This window comes from Typha angustifolia, chromosome 9, assembly GCF_048772165.1.
Source record: "Typha angustifolia cultivar Huaian chromosome 9, ASM4877216v1, whole genome shotgun sequence".
NCBI classification, from domain to species: Eukaryota; Viridiplantae; Streptophyta; class Magnoliopsida; order Poales; family Typhaceae; genus Typha; species Typha angustifolia.
This window is the reverse complement of record NC_133247.1, coordinates 5,852,749-5,871,520: the sequence shown is the minus strand read 5'-3', so window position 1 is coordinate 5,871,520 and position 18,772 is coordinate 5,852,749. Positions and strand designations below refer to the sequence as shown.

Here is an 18,772-nt window from a genome sequence, read left to right as displayed (position 1 = left end):
GGGCTGCATGCTCGCCAAGCAGTATGTCTTCTATCCAACGTATTGACGATCTAAAGGGAAAGCCACCAAAAATGCTTTCAAAATCATGATATATCCTTTGTCTTGTTACTTGCTTTTATCTGTGGCACAATCAATAATAATCAAGTATGGGCCTAGTGTTATCTTATTCCTCCTCTCATTGTATATATTAGGTTGTAACCCTTGATGTAGACTTGAATTTAATAAAATTACCGGCCAACATACGGGCGTCATTCCCTAGAAAAAAAACTTAATGCTTCTTTCTATTTTGATCTCATTATGAATAGGGAAATCAATAGAGGCTTTCTTCTCCTAATCAAAAGATGACAATTTTAATCCCCTTAATGCATTCACACGGAAAACAACTTTCCACCTTACAAAGGTTATAAATAACATTAATTACTACTACTAGCTACCACCAAGAACCAAGAATAGCGGTTTGGACTCTTTTGGACATGGGGGGAGAAAGAGAGAGGGAGAGATAGAGAGCGAGATGGATAATATAAGTTTGATAAAATAAGGTGATGGCAATTCATATGTTTGATAAGATCAATCTCATGTTAATTTTTTTAGTAGTTAAGAGCCACTATATATATATATATATATATATGTTTATATATAAATTTAGGACTCAACGAACATTGCAGTAGAATATTAAAATCGTTGTCTATCAGTTTAAACTTCTTTAAAAAAGTGAAGAATTCATAGTAGCCAGAGATCTTGAGTTAACTTTAATAGTTTTTTCAAGTCAGTCTCCTGGGCCTATAAAAAATATGAGCTATTAATGATGGATAATGTTGGAATGTAAAAGTAAATAACAAATAAATCCATCATTCTTAAAACAAGTCAAAAGAGGCTCATAAAACAGCATCAAAAGCAATAGTACTTAGTTAGGTAGGGGATCATTTGGTCTCAATGAACAGTTGATAATAATTGAGAAGGAGCATATATACCTCCTCTCAAGAGCCTATTTATACCCCCCCTGCAACTCATTTGATATGAATAAAGCTAAAATTCTTCGATTAGAGTCCGAGGCAGCTGTTGAAGAAGACACTCAGAAGAAAGTCCTCATGTCATTAGTTTTTGAGCATGAAGGCGGCAGCGGCAGCGACATGATCTTCTACGTGGTTATCATGTGTCTAGCGATCATTTCCATGGTTATCTTCACATCTATAGATGATCCGACCCACCACCAAAGGCAGTTCACTGCCCATGGGTCGATGTTTGATGGTCAGGAGGGCCGTCGGTGTGGTAGTTGTGGTAGTAATTTTTGTGTTTGTAGCACTTATCTATATTAGTGCAAGATGGCAAGTTGATCCTTTTAAGAGTGGTTGTTCTTGTTCATATATTGCAGCAGAAAAGATTGAAGTCCTTTTTATTTACTGATTTCCTATTTTAATCCTTATGCTGTTTTTCATGCACTTATTATGAATAAGATGAGGCTTTGCATGTGGAAATTTGATGTAATCCTATCCTTATAATGATATATATCGAATCCATACATTGAATAGTATCAGGTACAGGACAATTAGAAAAGTGGACCAATATTTCCTGCGGAAGGACACAATTGATGACTGTTATCATTGGCACTAATTGTGAGGTGGGTGGCATTAATTGTGAGGTGGGTACTGGGTAGTGTTAAGTGAATAGGATGCCCTACCTAATATGGGGATTGTATTACTAAGTAGCAGTTAAATTAAAGACGGTGAGTTACACGTAAATTAATGTACACACTGGGTGATATACCAACTTAGGATAGAATTCTGGTTGAGGAATTTTGATTCAAGTATTTTGCAGGTATCCACAATAGAAAGCTAGCTAAGATTAAGCTTCTCCAAAATATTGTATGTCATCTATGTCAGTCGCGTAATTATAAGTTTACATAATAGATTTGTTAGACTAACATCCCTCCCTACATGCCTTGAGGCATTATCAGGTAATGCATACATTTAGCATTGATATTTGAATGACAGCATCACTCGGTTTGCCGTTGCGAGTTGCGAGTCCAAGTTGTGATCAGACTTTTGTCCATAATATCTGATCATCAAAGTTCTTGATCTCGTATTGATATTTTTCTTTTCCATCCAATTGGTACTGATCAACCGAGTGGAACGATGGAGAAGAATCTCTTTCAGCATCAAGCATGAACAGGTTGAATTATTTGGAAGCTCTCCGTTTCTTTCATTTGTGGGAGAAGTATCTCTTTCAGCATCTGATGTATCTCCTTTGCTTGTGGATGTGTTTGATCTGCTACATAGAACACATGGTTCTTCATGTTGACATTGATCTGACTAAAACCAGCAACCTTTTTCACCTTCCTCTCCTTCATCTTCTTCCTCAAAAGCGCCACATCGTTCCATTTACCTTGTGATGCGTAGACATTAGCCAGAAGAGTATATCCCCCTGAGCTTGATAAATCAAGATCAATAAGCTCCTCGCCTACTTCCTTTGCAATCTCGGCCTCATTGTGCACCCTGCATGCCCCAAGCAATGTCCCCAAGACAACCTCATCCCGCTCTGTAGCAGGCATCTCATCGACCACCGCCTTTGCTTCATCGATGTGTCCAGCTCGGCCTAGTAGGTCTACCAAACACGAGAAGTGCTCAGCCTTTGGCTCAAGATTGTAAGCTCGAGTCATGGAGTCAAATATCTTTCTACCTTTTCCAACTAGGCTTGCATGACTGCAAGCAGATAAAACACCGATAAAGGTGACGCAGTCCGGGAGATATCCATGTTTCAACATCTGCGAAAAGGCCTGCAGTGCATAGTTACCACATCCATGGTTAGCATAAGCTAGTATCATTGATGTCCATGAGACAACATCCTTACTATCCATTCTCTTGAAAGCAAGCCAAGATGAACATAGATCACCAGCTCTAGAGTACATTGTCACGAGAGCATTGCCAAGTGAAATCTCAGATTGGAAACCAAGTTTAATAGCCAGTCCATGAATTTGACTTGTCTCGGTGATGCACTCACATATGATTAAGAAGCTTGTTAAGGTAGTCTCGTTTAGCTTCACTGATGAGCAAAGCATGCAAATGAAAAGCTTTAAAGCTTCTTCTTTATGCTCATTCTTTGCATACCCATCAAGGACAGTATTCCATGTCACGAGATCTTTTGTAGGAATTACGTCAAAGAGTTCCCGTGCCTCATCCATGAGTCCTTCATCAGCATACACTTTAATCATCGCATTCCATGCTGCAATATCCTTCTTTGGCATTTGATCGAAGAATTCTCTAGCTTTAACAATAAATCCATTTCGGCCTAGGCCAGTAACCATCGAAGTCCAAGAAATCTCATTTCTTTGAGGCATCGCTGCAAACAACTCAATCGCCTTATTTGGCTCCTTACTGTTCAAATAACCAAAAATCATTATATTCCAAGAATATAAATTCCGATGTGGCATTCTTTCAAACAATTCCATCGCCTCTCCAACCTGATCATTATCTACATATCCCTTGATCATAGCAGTCCAAGCGACAACATTTCTCTCCGGCATACACTCAAATAGCTTCCGAGCCTCTGATAACAAACCATTCCTCGCATAGCCCAACACCATTGTCGTCCATGACACGACATTCCTCACCGGCATTTCATCGAACAGACGCCTGGCCTCATCAATCCACCCAATCTGGCAATACCCAGACACCAAGCTAGTCCAAGACACTACATTCCTTTCACCCATTTCATCAAACAACTTCTGGGCTTCCTCTATCTGCCCAGATTTGATATACCCATCAACCATCATTGAGTCGATCACGACAGTCCTTTCGGGTACCTGTCGAAACAGCTCCTCAGCTTGCAAGAAGTCGCCGCTTTTGAGATAGAGGTTGATCATGGTGGCGTAGGAGACAACGTCTCGTTGGGGCATTTCATCGAAGCGAGAGCGGGCTTCTTTGATGCCATGGGTTTGAGCGAGGTTGGAGAGCAAAATATTAGAGAAGTATACGCCGGAACTTTTCCTTGGGTTTGGATTTGACGGGCGTGGAGGATGGGAGGAGATGAAGCGAAGGAAAAGGCGGGAGTTTTGGAGGAGTGGAAGAGAGAAGCGTCGGAAGCGAAGTAGACGCTTCATTTAATCCAATGTGTACTCCTTGTTAATTTGCCGACTGTTATAACGGGCCTTTTATTTTTATTTCTGGAAACTTTTAAAATAACACCCTATATTTGCACTATTTTCTGATTAACCCCTTAATTTCCTTATAATTTTTATCTAACACTTTGATTTAACCTAACAATTCAAGGGTATCAACAATGAAATATTATGTTAAAAATATAAAGAGCGATTTCTAAAATATCAAGATTACATGTTAGAGTAGGGTGATTAACTCTATAATTTTTATTTTTAATTTGGTGGGGTGGGTTAGAGTGGAGTAATGGTTTAGAAAGGCTTTAGCATCATAATTTTTTTAAAGTATTTAGTAGTTTAATTAGTAGAGTTAGGTAGATCATATAACATAATTAATATCAGTTAATTAAAGGAATGGTAGGGTGTTATATAAAAATTACTCAAAGATAAGGTGTTACTAAAAAAAATAGTAAAAACTTGAAAATTTCTCTTACTTTTTCCATTATACACCTTGTATTATGGATTTATTTTTTTTATTTTTATTTTTGCTTTGTACACTCTATATTTTAGATATTTGTAATTCTATCCATCTACCTAAAAGAGTCTAATTAAAACTAATGAAACGAATTTTCTTAATGCTTTATTATTTTAAGAGTACAAAAATAAACTCATATGTTGCATGTTGAAATCATGCCATTAGTTTAGTTTTCTAATCTGATGAACCAGGTTAGCTCGAACCATATCATGTTGAGTTGATTATCTAAACTTAGTTAATTTCTATTCCAGTTGAGTTATTTATTATTTTAGCTTGTATTAGTTAAGTCATTTGATTAAAATTAAGTCATTAGATTACTCGATTGAGTTAAGTTAGTTAGCTTTTTTTAAATATATGGAGTGCAATCAGATTAGAGTATGCATAAATTAATTGATTGAGTCCCTTTATCTCTCTCTCTCTCTCTCTCTCTCTCTCTCTCTCTCTCTCTCTCCTCCCCTTCTCCCAAATTTTAATCGTTAGCTAGCTCTCTAGGGCTAGTCCGACTATATTTCATTATACTCAACCTCTATACATAAAGAGGCCGAGCTTTTTTTGTTATTCATCTGAGCATCTAATTACCTAAGCATTTGAGAAATAATTGAGTTTAATTATTTTTCTATATCGCATTTACCATTTTATCGCATCCATTAGATCGTTTTTATTTTTATAAGAATATATCGTAACCGTAGAACTATTTTAAGTACCCAAATCCTAACCACCATTCTCCACTATAAGACATCCTACTATATGGTCGTCTACCATCACTCTTGGCCGTCTCCCACCCTCCGACGATCACCATAATATCAGATATTTACCAATCTATAATATTTTAATCTTCCTTCGCTATTTTATTTATATATTTTCAACCCGACCTTCAATTTACATAAAATCAAAGCTATTAAAACTTTAACTTCGAGGCCACCACCATACAAATTAGACTAATGACTCTCGGAGAGGTACATTGTTGGTAATTCATATCCACATTATTCACTATAATGCTTGTGTTATATTCACTAGTAGGTGCAGTAGTTGGTTTATAACGTTTTGCATGATTATAGGGTTCCATCTAATCCACTCTATATTTCTGTAGGCAGATTAAAATATTATCATAATTGCCACAACAATCTTTAAAATATCATAATTCCTACTAAAATCTTTTTTAACTCTTTGAAAATTAACAATATGGCTAGTTCTTTAAAAGAAATATTCCTAAAAATTATTGGTATTTTGAAAAAAAAGAGTAGAAAGATTTTGGTGACTATTATGATATTTTAAAAATTATAGTGGTAATTCTAATATTCTGAAAGTTTCTAGTGGCAAATATGTAAAAGTCCCAAAATGTTTTAGGGGATTTTAAGCAATTTTACGTGCATGGTATTAATTGGTATATACCTACACATATATGTGAAAAATCCAAGACGTTGATCAAGATCAGGAAACAGATCCCGAATCTCGAGGCATGATCCCGATAGTCTCCATTTCAGGCAGCACTTGTCCAAATCGAGACACCAAACGCTCTAAGCTCTGGTAGACCTCCGTAATTTACTCGAAATCCGAGGGCAGTCCTTGCCGAAACATTCAAAATCCTTCCCGAAACTAGCCGTTATACTCTCCCCCACCCTCCTCTTCTCCTTCCACGACCAAATCCCCACGTTCCCCACCACAACCTCTCTCTCCTCTCTCAGCTCGAGAGCTCTTAAAAAAAAACCCTAATTTCTCTCTTTAGCACGCTCCTCTTTCCTCCAATTTGATCCATTTTCCTTTTTCTTCTTCTCCTTCTCTCTCTCTGGAAGAAGAGATTCGATGATGTTCACGGAGGGGCTGGATGAGAAAGCAATCAATTGGGTCAAGCAGGTGGGTAGAAGCCTAGGCCTCCTTGGTTTCGGTAGAGTTAAAGGAAGTTCGAACCTTTCCGGGTTCTGGTTCCTTTCTTGATACCTCAAGTTGGTTTTTTTTTAAATTTTTTTAATAAAGATGTTAATTTTACGGTTTGTATTTGATACTTTTGGACGGATGTGATCCCTGGATCTTGGCGATTTTTGGCTCTCCTATTGACGTTTTGAAATGGATTTGTTGTGAATTTATTCTTTCTTGATCGGTTCTTCAAAGAGTTTCCCGGATTCTTTGTTTGAGTTTTCTTGGGGTCTTTAAAATCTTTTAACATGGAGAGCTCAATTTGAAGTGCTTTTTTTTTTCTTTTTACTTTTCATCTCTAGGACGATTGGTTTCCATCGACTTAGTTGTTCGAATGGTAACCTAGTTATTCAAGTCCTCATTTTGGTTTAATTGGAACTATTTATGTTGGTCAGTTAAATAGGATCATTTGGGCCAGTTGAGTATTAGTTTGATTAGTCCTCACTTTCCTTTTTCCAGTTATTACCTTGGTAATTATTATTTACAATTGATTAATTCTGGTGCTTGTCTTGGATTATAATATAAATCTTAATGATTTCTCGATCAATTCATTTTTGAATAAAAATATATGATTGCATACTGATTAATTTAAATTTTCTGCGTTTCTTTTCTTTGAAGCAGGGCTCAGATGTCGATCAGCAGCCGCGCTCTCCTCTCATTGAGAAATATCCCCTGGATGCCATCTCGAACCAACCCTCGTTGTACAAAAATAACAGCTTCTTGTCGCCGAAAGTATTGCCACCTGTGAAGTTCCATTCCAATTTGCTGGGGCCTCGGTCTAGCCTCTTTGTCGATTCAGATGGAGAAGAGAGCATAGCTTCGGTTCCAGAAGACTACTATGCAAATTATTCCGACGCATTTGAGGAGGAAGGTTTGGGATCTAGTGACTCTGATCTGTTTGAGAAACCAAAGAATAAAAGCAATGAAGAAGAGATCACATCCAGAGCAAGTTTAAGCCATGACTCGGTCAAGGGACCGGTTAGTGGTGCACAGCGGAGTACCTTGGTTCGAGGTCTCTCAAAGGAGAATTTGAGGGTTCAAGTGGAAGCAGTTGATGATACTTATCCAGATGGTAAGGCGAACGCCATGCGAATGGGCGACAAAGGTTCCTCCATCTCAGGTGCCATTGCCCAGGACCATGTAACCCAAAATTCTCATGTAATGAGCCACTCTTATCTTTAGCCTTTTCCTTCTTTTTATCATAGTAACAATTAAGTAACTTACCTGGAAGAAGGTTCATAGATACCGTGGCAAGTCCATCACTTGCTTAAAGAGCCAGTTGTGTGGATTCCTGATCATTATTTTGGAGCCTTCTCATTCTTGAGTTGTGCACTTGCCGTCTCGATATTGTTGTGACTTGCGAGAAGGCCTGTATAATGATTACAATCATATTTCTACTTTCAGTAGCTGGCTGTCCTTTGCTTGTTTTAGCGAGTTTGGACTCTAGAAAAGATATTCATGGATGATATATATATATATTTTCGAATATAGGGCCATTTGCTTAAGGAGTACATGGCTCAGACGTTTCAAGAACTAGGAACGCCCAGTGCACCTCCTATTGTGGGAAGTGGGAGAGAAGAAGGTAGCTTGGATATAGAGGGTAAGCAATGTATTGATTTTACAATTTTACAATGACTTGCAAGATGGGTTTTTTAATGTAAAACAAAGAAAGAGATTAACACTATGATGTCTTACAGATGAAGCACAATTGAACTTTGGAAAAACTGAGATGCCATCAGAATTGGAAATGAATTCTCAAAAGATTGATGAGCTTCCAGCAAGGTATATACATTCATTGACATAGGGATGGATAACATGGCAATATGGCCGAAAATGGGTCAGATAGAATCTGACATAATCCAATTGCCAATCCAAGTTTGCCGGATATGGGTCGAAAATTTTCTATCCGAATTTGTATCCATATCTGGATAGTCTATGTCGATACAATATGAGTTGAAAATAGTGTCTAAATCAATATCTGTATACCGTATAGTTAGAAATATTTTGAAAATAGTGTTTTACTTTTCTTATATGTTTACTTATTGTGCAAATCCTTGTGGATTCAAAGAATAAATACAGATGTAACTGATGTCCAATCTGTATTTTTTCTATATACTTCATGGACATGTAATTAAGTTCACTATCCATAGTTGCATCCGTATCCAAAAAATATATGGATACAGATATATTTTTACCGTTATTTGATTCGTATCTAATCTATTTCCATACTTACATGGCATCCTCCGCAACTAACATCTTTGTTGTCTTATTTTGATATGAAATGTGGATTTAGGTCAATTGCTGAAGAGGAAGATGTGCACATGTCATCTTGGCAAACCAATTTATCAGCTCAGATGCCAAGCTACACAACCAGGTTTGTTAATTATACCATGGTGTAAAGGCCCTCCTCTAACACCTTTTCCAACTCTAGAAATCAAAAGGCTTCCTAATTTCTTTTTTCAATCCGCATCTACTAATACCTTTTTCTTTATGGGCCTTTCTATCTAATGTGGCAGTGTTCAGAATGCATGGCAAACGTTTGTTGCATATGATGCATGCTTCCGCCTTTGCCTTAATGCATGGGCGAGAAATTGCATGGAGGCTCCAGAATTCCTTCGTGATGAATGCATGGTTCTGCGGAATGCCTTCGGGTATGATATTTCTTGATTGATACATTACCTATCATAGGAAGTTATATATTATGTAATTCAGTAATGCTTGTAGTTTTTACTTTCTGAAGATGACTTATCTTGTTGATGAACAGAATACAAAAGTTCCTCCTGCAACCTAGGGGTCAAATGCTTAGTGATGGAAAGTATGTATATGATAAAGAAGGATCTTGTACCATGAAAGGAAGAAAAGTGATTAGAAAGATCGAGGTGGAAGGTGAGGGCCCATGAAACATGAACTTTACCTTTTGACATCCTCCTAGTGATGCCTATGGATTCTCTTAATGCAGTTGTTGCTATACAACTGGATAGAATACTTTAACTGTTGTCGAGCCTAGAATGTTAAGAGAGTGAATGTGATATACTTCATTTTCTTGCATCTTAGTTGGTGAGTAACCTATCTTTGTCTTTGTTCATAACAGTGAAAAAGGTACGCATTATACCTCAAAGAATGAAGCTTCGGGCCACCTCGTCCTTTAGAACAGCTTATATGCAACTGGGTTCTGAATACGTCAGACATATTTCGAAAACGTTGAAGAGTCACATTAACATGTTGTCATCAACTTCATTTTCAATTGCTCCAGAAGGTTAAAAAATCAATTAACTGCAAGATCCTCTCAATATTTACTCATCATTAATTGCCACTATCACTGACAACATGTCATATTGCAGAATCTCTTACATGCTTGCTACAATTAAAGAGCTCCTCTAAAGATGCTCCTGCAGACTCTAGTTCCCCTGTCTACTTGCAGTCTGGGACTGGTGAATCTCACTGCTTGTAAGTCTAGCATAAAAACTTGCATTCATATGCTTGTTTTCTGCAAGAAAATACATCCTAACCATTCTCTTGTCTATATTTCTTTTTACGTTCATTGATATCCATTTCTTGAGATACCTCATAAGAAGGAATACTAAGATCCAAATCCTTTTCCAGTTATCCTGAAAGTCAAGGAGATGACCTTTTGATAGAAATTCAAGATGATAGTAGGACTATTCTTGGCCATGCCACAATTCAAGTTTCTTCTTTGTCTGATTGTAACGTATGTACTTCCTCTTCAATCTTTTAACAATTGTCCTTGGGCAACACTTAAAGGCATCAAGAAATCCTAATATAATTATTTGTTACATGTTGTTATTATTTAGCAGAGGGAAATTCTTAGGTGGTGCCCTCTATACCTTGAAGATCAAGGATGTGTTGGGAAGGTTCAGCTTTCAACAAATGTATCTATCTCTTCTGACAATTTTGGCTCTACTAAGGTCTGATTGCTTATCTTTTCTTTTCTTCCTCCTTGAATTTTAGTGTGCATGTACATTTGAAATTATTCCATCATGCAACTTTAGCATATATTGTAACTTATAGCATCCCAGGGTTCTTATGCGCTAATGTGGAAGAAGTCATTTGCCACATTAAAGTATATCAACTTAGTGAAACTTTGCACTTAGACATTGTGAATTTTTGTTGAAAAGATGTTGCAGGGTGGTCCAGCTGTGGAAACGCTTGTATATGATCTGGTTCTTGAGGCAGCAATGAGAGCTCAAGATTTCCACCCAAAAAAGTTGCACATAGCTGGTTCATGGATGTGGCTATTGAATGAATTTGCTGATTACTATGGAGTATCTGATTCATATAGAAAGTTGAGGTAAGTCATTATTTACGTCCTGAATGGGTGCGCTTGCTTAGTTGTGGTGACAGTGATAATGTTAAAAATACTGTAATATCTATAATATTGCAACTGTCTCAGGTACCTGTCATGTATTATGAATGTTGCAACACCCACAAAAGACTGTCTGCAGCTTATATATGAGTTGCTTTTGCCAATCATAAAAGCTCGGGGGGATAGATGTCTAACCAGACAAGAGGTACTAATCATTGCAGAAGCCAATTCTTCTCCACTGTGACTGTCAAAGAGAACTTTCTTACAGTTGTAAAAAACAATTCAGCTAATAGCTTTTCCTTTTATCTCGGGAAAATCAAAATTGTCCTTCCATTACTTTTAAGCATTCCTAAAGTTATTCTTCACCAATAGGCAAATTTTGTTTGAGCCTTCCAGATATGTATAAAAAAATTTATATGGGAACCCCCAAAGAAAAATCCAAAACTTATTAAGATCTTACAAAAGTATTGAAGTCCTTCCCTGATGATTGAAGTTGATTCTTCTCTATCCTAAAGGTTTGAGAAACTATTTCTTGCATTTGAAGAATAGTGAGTGTCCCTTTTAACAATGCAATCCATTAATTTAGTGTTACCATTGCTTTGTAGGCTCTTATTTTGATGAAAACAGAAGTAATAAGATACTATCTCCTAATATACACCATCTTATTAATATCTTCATCATACAGAATAATATTTCTATTTGATCATCCACAACGGAACATGTAGAATTTATTTCAATATTAAAATCTTGGAATGAAGTTTAAAATTTATCTTACATCTAGTTCTTATCCTACGGGCTTTTCGTTAAAGTTAAAATATAATTAATCCTGAAGTTCAATTAGTATCTATAGAACTTTGATGATTATATTACAAGTTCTCTATATTTCTAATGCTGGAAGATTAGTAGTTGCTGCTATCATGTATTGCAATTTGTCTTTGTATTTTCTGTATCTTAGCTCTTAAGGAAAATTATTTTGTTGTAACATTAACTTCTTCTAACTGATATTCTTCTGATTTTATTCTGCAGAGAAGCATACTGCTAGATTGTGAAGATCATATTAAGAATCTGCTAGCAATTACTTTTGAAAACTACAAGTCACTAGATGAGCTTTCTGCCACGGGCTTAACTGACTTGTTTGGGCCAGTTTCTGACTCTGCTGCACCATCTCTGGTTCCTGCTGTACAGATATATAGCCTTCTGCATGATATACTCTCCCAAGAAGCCCAAAACATATTAAGAAATTATTTGCAGGTTGCTCTATACATCTGCAAAAGCTAAATTTTATTCCTATTTTTAAAGTTTTCATCCGTTAGAAAAGCTAATTTATGTAAATTGGTGCTCAGTTACAGAAAAGATTTTCCCTTTTATATGCCATCTTATACTTCATTATTGTTAAGTGTTATCTTCTCTACACTTTCTGTTCACATTATGTATATTTTCATTTCAGGAACTTTCATGAACAACTCTGCTAGGACATTTTTCTATCTTATCAGATTTCTCGAAGCACTGCTCACTCTCTTTTTAGCATTATGAAAAGGGACTTTGCCATGGAAATAACTCTATCTTTTTCATTATATGTTGCTAACTCATCATAAAGCAATTGAAGGGATTCTTGATGTTTCTTTGGATGTGTTTGGAGTGTCTGGGATATATGTTAGCTTAGTGGACTGAACTTTAATTTACATGGTAGCAATATTCTCTGTTTCCTCTTTATATTTTGACATCTTATTTCATGTTCTAGTCCCAAAGTTAATCAATATTACTCTATCACAAAATTTGCTTGCTCGTAAGAAGAAATAAAACTAATGAAGACAAATGTTTCTTAAGTATCAATTACATGAAAAATGCTTATTCCTGAGATTGAATATGTACTCTGTACACCCTCTAACAAATAATATCCTTGAGATATGCTACTTGCTTATCATCCTTTCATTAATAAATGTAAGCAAAACATAGTTATTTTCTTTCCAGACTGCTGCTGCAAAGAGGTGCAGGCGACATATGATAGAGACTGATGAATTCATGTCAGGAAACTCTGATGGACTTCTCATAGATCCTATAACCATATCCACAGCATACCTCAAAATGAAAACATTATGTACAAACATAAGCAAAGAGATTCAAGCAGATATGAAGATTCATAACCAGCATGTACTTCCAAGGTATTGTGTTGTCAGATAGATAAATATGAAGAATTAGTGCTACTTTGATTGATTACCTTCCAAAGTTTATAAGTATTTTCTCTCCTTTGCTCCTCAGCTCTATAGATCTGCCAAACATAGCAGCTTCCATTTACACTACGGAGCTCTGCAAAAGACTTCGAGGCTTTCTTGCAGCTTGCCCTCCATCTAGGCCTCTTCCACATGTAGCAGAATTGCTGATTGCAACTTCTGACTTTGAAAGAGATCTTGACTCCTGGAATATCAGGTAACACACACTTTAGTTAATGAACTTCATGGATTTGTCCTATTGAATGATGTAGTGTTTCACTTGTGGACCATTAATTGTTTCTAAATTAGTGTTACACCTGCTTTACAACTTTTGTCTTTCTGCACCAGGCCTGTTCATGGAGGGGTCGTTTCAAGAGACTTATTCCATAACTATATCATGGTTTGGGTCCAAGATACTAGGCTGCATCTACTTGATCTTTGTAAAGCTGAGAAGGTTCTCTTTCAACTAAGACATAACATTTTCTTGTTCGCCACTAACCTTCCTAAGTCTATTGAAAATGTGGTGGATGTGTAACAAAAGATAGTATTTTTATTTGGATATCGTTCTTTGCAGCTACCATGCTCTTTAGAATCAACACATTGTTCGACATCCCCATTTGTCGAGCACATGTACAATCAGATAAGAGAAAGCATAAATGAGTACGAGGTGGTCATCAATAGATGGCCTCAATACCTGATGAGTTTAGAAAGTGTAAGCTATATCTCTTCTTGCTTTAAATAATGCTTTTGGTATTAACTATAATCTTTTATCAATTTCACTTAAATAATGTTTTTTGGGAAAACCAAACAATGTTTGAATCCATTCTAGACTGTTGCTGACGTTGAAAGAGCAATCATGAAGACACTGGAGAAACAATACAGTGATAGCCTAATGCCTCTGAGAGATGGAATTCCAAAGATACTCGAAAAGCAGGTGCAAAAATTCAGAAGAAGACAATCTACATCAACTTATGTTGTACCCAGTCAGGTAGGATCTTCTATCAATACTTCAGTTTGTTCAAGAAAAGAATTGTTAATATAAGTAATTCATTTACTTGGCTTCCTTGTTTCTTTGACAGTTGGGAACTTTCCTGAACTCCATCAAAAGGATCCTGGATGTGTTACACTCCAGAGTCGAGAATATTTTGAAATCATGGGCAGCATATTTGACAATTGCTGATGGAAATGCAGTTTTCGGAGAGCAAATGAATGCAATCACTGTTATGTTGAGAAAAAAGTACAAGAAGTACCTGCAAGCCATTGTGGAAAAGCTAGTTAGCAATGTCAGGATGACTCAAGATTCTTTATGCACTTATAAAAATCAATTTCAGCATCTTATACCATCACCGTTCTATTTGTGATCAATGCACTAAACTATTTCATTACTGATCTCAGACGCAGGATAACCGAAGCACTAGGCTAAAAAGAATTCTTGAAGAAACAAAAGAGGCTGAGGGAGAAAGTGAGATTCGCGAGAGGATGCAGGTCCTATGCATGCAGATAACTGACTCTGTATGCAATCTGCATGATGTCTTTTCGAGCAGGATCTTTGTCGCAATTTGTCGTGGTTTTTGGAATAGAATGGGACAGGTGAGTGCAAATGCTTTCCGAGGGCAATGCTCAGTCCTCTTTGAAACTTCTTCATGGTTCTAATAATATATCTCTCTTTGGGTTTCATAGATTGTGCTGAGCTTTCTTGAGAGCAGAAAGGAGAACAGGATTTGGTATAAAGGATCTGGTTATGCTTTAGGGGTAAGTAAGCTAAAAATTTTACATAGAAAAAGAAAGCTACATGCAAACTCCATTGCACTTTGTCTATGGACTAATATCTGAAAGTTGCTTTAATACGCAGATTCTAGATGATGCTTTTGCATCAGAAATGCAGAAACTACTAGGGAATTCTCTCCAAGACAAGGACTTGGATCCACCTCAGTCAATGATTGATGCGCGGTCCATTCTTTGCTAAAGGCAAACATGAGAACTCCATTACACTTTGTTGACATTTGCAATCAATTGCAGCTGGAATCTGCTCTTCCTGTGCTTCTTGTTTGTGCAGTCTTTGTAGTAGTGCAAATTTTATGTCACTAGTTATTCTTTCTTGTGTATAATGTGTCGATTAATTGGAAAAGAAAAACAAATAAGCGGAACTGCAGACAGATTGTGTTGCTCAAGGAATATCTACTTATAGTTTCATCAAATGACAGTAATTTCTGGGTCATTTCATGTAAAAGTTTGCCAACGTTGTGTTAATATTGCTCCCTTTTTTGAAAAAAAAATTGATGTTTAATTGACGAACTTGTAAAGATTAATTTCAGAAACCTGACTGACTGAATTACACCATTACCATTGGTGATTTTGAGAATCTGAACTTGCTTTCATATGCATGGGTTGAGTTGACTGTTTCTTGATTATTTCTTGGATAAGAAGCATTACAGCCGCAAGTTGCTGGTACTGAAATATTCTCTTTATTGTAAGATAAATATGTTTCCTTGTTCTAAAATACATCCTCAGAAATCATCATCTTTCACTGTAAGCTTCAGCTGTGTTCTCTTTCTTGTATTTTCCCCACATATAGAGTATTTGACCAGGCTAGGCCTCCTTCTAGACTTACTCCTTCAAAGAGATCTGTTTTGGGAACTTCTTCAGCCATCACATGGGCCGGCCGGATAAATACTGAACTTATCAGCGTTTTAACACTAATCTCTTCGGCGTTTTACATAAGATGTATTATATGAGAGTGAGGATGATAAGAAAATTTTGATCTGTATTTATCTTATCCATATATGAATTTAATACTATTCTCTGATTTGTCTGATTGTAATATGATAAACCTCTCTAGTTCATCTCTAGTTTAGCAAATTAACAGATAAATACAAATTTAAGAACTATTTTTTTTTTATTTCATAAATGTATCCTTAATAGGAACAAAGCATCAAGAGTTTAATATAAAAAAACTTGAACTTTAGTGCTTTACAACTTACATATAATGCTGATAAGTTCAATAATTTTTTGTTTGGACTATAAAATGGCAGCTAACATGTCCAGAGCAAATCCCATTTGGTATAAGTTTAGGGGGTGGAATATTTAGGTAAATAAGTATCCTATGATGTGTAGTTTGGTCAAAACTCTCAAATATAAATTGCAGCAAAATAGAAGATTGTTCTAAGTTTTTCATGGAATAATTCTGAACTTGTAATGGTTGCAAATTAGAAACAGTGATGTTATTTTGCGATAGCAACATCCTCAGCATATATAGAGCAAACTCAAGAGACTTCTAGTCTGTTGGCCTAAACTTATTTTCATTGTCATCTTAAAAAAAAAGAAGTATAGGAACACCTTGTCAAAAAGTTTTAACTTCTCCCCATTGCTAAACACGAGGTTTTGGTCGGAAAATTGGAAATTTTTTTTAAAATCCTATATTATAGACTTGAATCATTATGTTGTATCCCTAGTTAAGATGGATTATGTTGGTGGATGGACACAGCAGAATAGTGGTGATGAGGGTGGTAATGGTGGATTTGAGAAATGAGAGGGGAAGAGAAGGGAGGAGAGGTCGGCCCTACGGGTCTAGTGAGGTATGACAGACAAGGAGGAAGGGAGGACAACGATCTTGGAGAGGATAGCGGCCTAGATTGAGAGATCTAGAAGTAAAAATTGAGAGAAATAGGAAAGGAGGCTAGAGGAGGAAGAAGATAGAAAAATTGCAATAATCCCAGAGTGGCTGCTCTTATGTTCTGCCATTCAAAAGCCATTGGCCGGGCGTTCGACCATATGAGCCTGATGCTAGAAGTTCATTAAAAAGAGTAAACAACTAATACTACGATAAATAGATTTGATCTGACAAACCTAATCTCCCTTGTGAGATGGCTAGATTAGGTCCGAATCACATCATTCTACCATATTTCAATTCACTTTCCTGAAAATAAGAAATCAGGGAAGCGACCCTCCATGGCCTCAGGTTAAGTTGTAATGGTCGTGACAACTCTAGCATGTCTCTATCCGTCTAAGGTGGTTTAAGCAACTCCAACATATGCAATAAGCCTTTGTGACACCTAGTTTGGGATAGCCCTACCATCAATTACAAAGTGGCGCCAGCTCTTTATCAAGTTCCATCCATCCTCACTTCCTACCCTTTAGACTTAAATTTCAACCACATATAAGTCAAATGTGATTGGATCCAAGCAAAAAGCCATTGAGTGCCTAGCATGACAAACACTTATGAGAGCCAACAATTAAAGATCAAATACCAATGTATATTCTTAGAACTTTAATGTTACCTCATATCACATGCTATCCTCAAAGGGTGGCATCATCTCTAATCATTACATCGAAGCCTAATAAGATTGGCTCTAGTGTCAACTCAATCTTCTGGACCAACCGCTCATTTAAGAAGTTATGCGTACTTTCGGTATCAATAAGTATTAGTATAGCGGAGTCTTTAATGGTGCCATTAACTAGATAGTAGTTGTTGCAGTGGATCAGTTATAGGCATAAAAAGAAATTTTAGGATAGACTTTCTCACCATCCATTTATCCTTACAATTTCTTTATTTACATATGTCTTCTCTAGTTCAGCAACATCATCTTCATCCACCTCACTTAATAGCATCACCATCACAACCTCTTAGGCACATTTGTGCCTTGACATGAACTTTTCATCACAATAAAAAATAATGACCTATTGCCCTTCGATCTTATACTTCGACTTGAGTGAGATGTCGTACAGGGGCCTTTGAAGGTTCTCTATCCTAGCTGTTCTTGGTAGGCTAGTCGACATGATGGGTGCGGCTAAGGACTATCAATGTGCATCCCTCGCCTCCAGTTCTATCCAGCCCGATCGTGTTGTGTTCCGAAGCTCTCTAAGCTTCTCCTATATTTGGACTATAAAAAAAGCCTCTTGCAAGGTCTATGGTCGAGTGGCTTTCATGTCGCTTTTAAGTCCCATAGAAGACCGATCAGTAATGTACTATTTAATTGTGAGTCCATCCAAACTCGAACTCTCTAGCTAATGCCTTCGAGTTTCTCCTGATATGCCCTTACCGTGGTGTTTTGGGTAGGCTTAGTGAGAGCGTCTTGGAAGCCTTCATAATCGAATGGCCTACACCAAACGCATATAGCCTCTACAAACTCGTTCCAAGACAAGAATAGTTGTGCTTAGTGGGAGGCCTGGTACTATCTAATGGCAGTCTCCTTTAGATGAAAAGACGTCAATAAAACCTTATGGACCTCTAGTGTGCGCTGGTACTCAAAGAACTGTTTCGCTTGATAGATCATGTTCCGCTTGATAGACCTAATCGAGCGAATCACCCTTTTAAATTAAGAAAAATTAAGGCGCATGGTTTCTTTATAAATTGCAACTTCCTCTTCGTCCTCTAGATGGAATGCCCTTTGCCCTCTATAATTTTCTCTAGCATCTCTAGGAGGAAGATATTGGGGCATCGGTTCTTCAAAATCTACTCATATGTCATCCTCCTCAAAGCGAGTAGCCATTAGCGCTCAATTGCGGAAAATCATTAGGGCTAATTCAGTCCTTCTCAAATTTGGGGTGGACAACAGTGGGCTTCTCATTTGAGCGCCCATATATTTTGCATGATCTATTATAATACTTGCGTTTCCAATAGCGTGACATGCATCAATGTCATTAGTTCAACCAGATCTAGTTGCCCAGGTAAGGTAGACGGTGGTGCACCCGTAGGTGGG

The 18,772-nt window shown here is 36.9% G+C and overlaps 2 protein-coding genes across 6 annotated transcripts; one reads left to right on the top strand and one right to left on the bottom strand.

Moving 5' to 3' along the window:
• Window positions 1-1,818: 1,818 nt before the first annotated feature.
• Window positions 1,819-4,100, bottom strand: LOC140767106 (uncharacterized). The gene has a single exon (XM_073106890.1). The coding sequence runs from the start codon at window positions 4,094-4,096 to the stop codon at window positions 2,156-2,158; it is 1,941 nt and encodes a 646-aa protein (XP_072962991.1). The 5' UTR covers window positions 4,097-4,100; the 3' UTR covers window positions 1,819-2,155.
• A 2,183-nt stretch (window positions 4,101-6,283) lies between these two features.
• Window positions 6,284-15,356, top strand: LOC140767214 (uncharacterized). Of its 5 annotated transcripts, none has more exons than XM_073107053.1 (23): window positions 6,284-6,479; window positions 7,161-7,697; window positions 8,031-8,139; window positions 8,237-8,321; window positions 8,833-8,913; window positions 9,056-9,190; window positions 9,304-9,425; window positions 9,631-9,795; window positions 9,881-9,986; window positions 10,143-10,248; window positions 10,355-10,465; window positions 10,685-10,848; window positions 10,951-11,068; window positions 11,890-12,114; window positions 12,835-13,025; window positions 13,123-13,290; window positions 13,422-13,527; window positions 13,648-13,785; window positions 13,903-14,061; window positions 14,153-14,356; window positions 14,469-14,663; window positions 14,754-14,825; window positions 14,926-15,356. In XM_073107053.1, the coding sequence occupies exons 1-23, from the start codon at window positions 6,429-6,431 to the stop codon at window positions 15,037-15,039; spliced, it is 3,462 nt and encodes a 1,153-aa protein (XP_072963154.1). In that variant the 5' UTR covers window positions 6,284-6,428; the 3' UTR covers window positions 15,040-15,356. The 5 variants fall into 5 exon arrangements, with proteins under 5 accessions (XP_072963154.1, XP_072963152.1, XP_072963153.1 ...); XM_073107051.1 differs by having other exon boundaries at window positions 10,676-10,848; XM_073107052.1 differs by having other exon boundaries at window positions 10,352-10,465.
• Window positions 15,357-18,772: the final 3,416 nt, after the last annotated feature.

Coding starts and splice junctions, on each gene's coding strand:
- LOC140767106 (XM_073106890.1), bottom strand. CDS start 4,096: ATGAAGCGTCTACTTCGCTTCCGACGCTTCTCTCTTCCACTCCTCCAA.
- LOC140767214 (XM_073107050.1), top strand. CDS start 6,429: ATGATGTTCACGGAGGGGCTGGATGAGAAAGCAATCAATTGGGTCAAG. Junction 6,480..7,160: donor CAATCAATTGGGTCAAGCAG/GTGGGTAGAAGC, acceptor TCTTTGAAGCAG/GGCTCAGATGTCGATCAGCA. Junction 13,291..13,421: donor CTTGACTCCTGGAATATCAG/GTAACACACACT, acceptor TTTCTGCACCAG/GCCTGTTCATGGAGGGGTCG.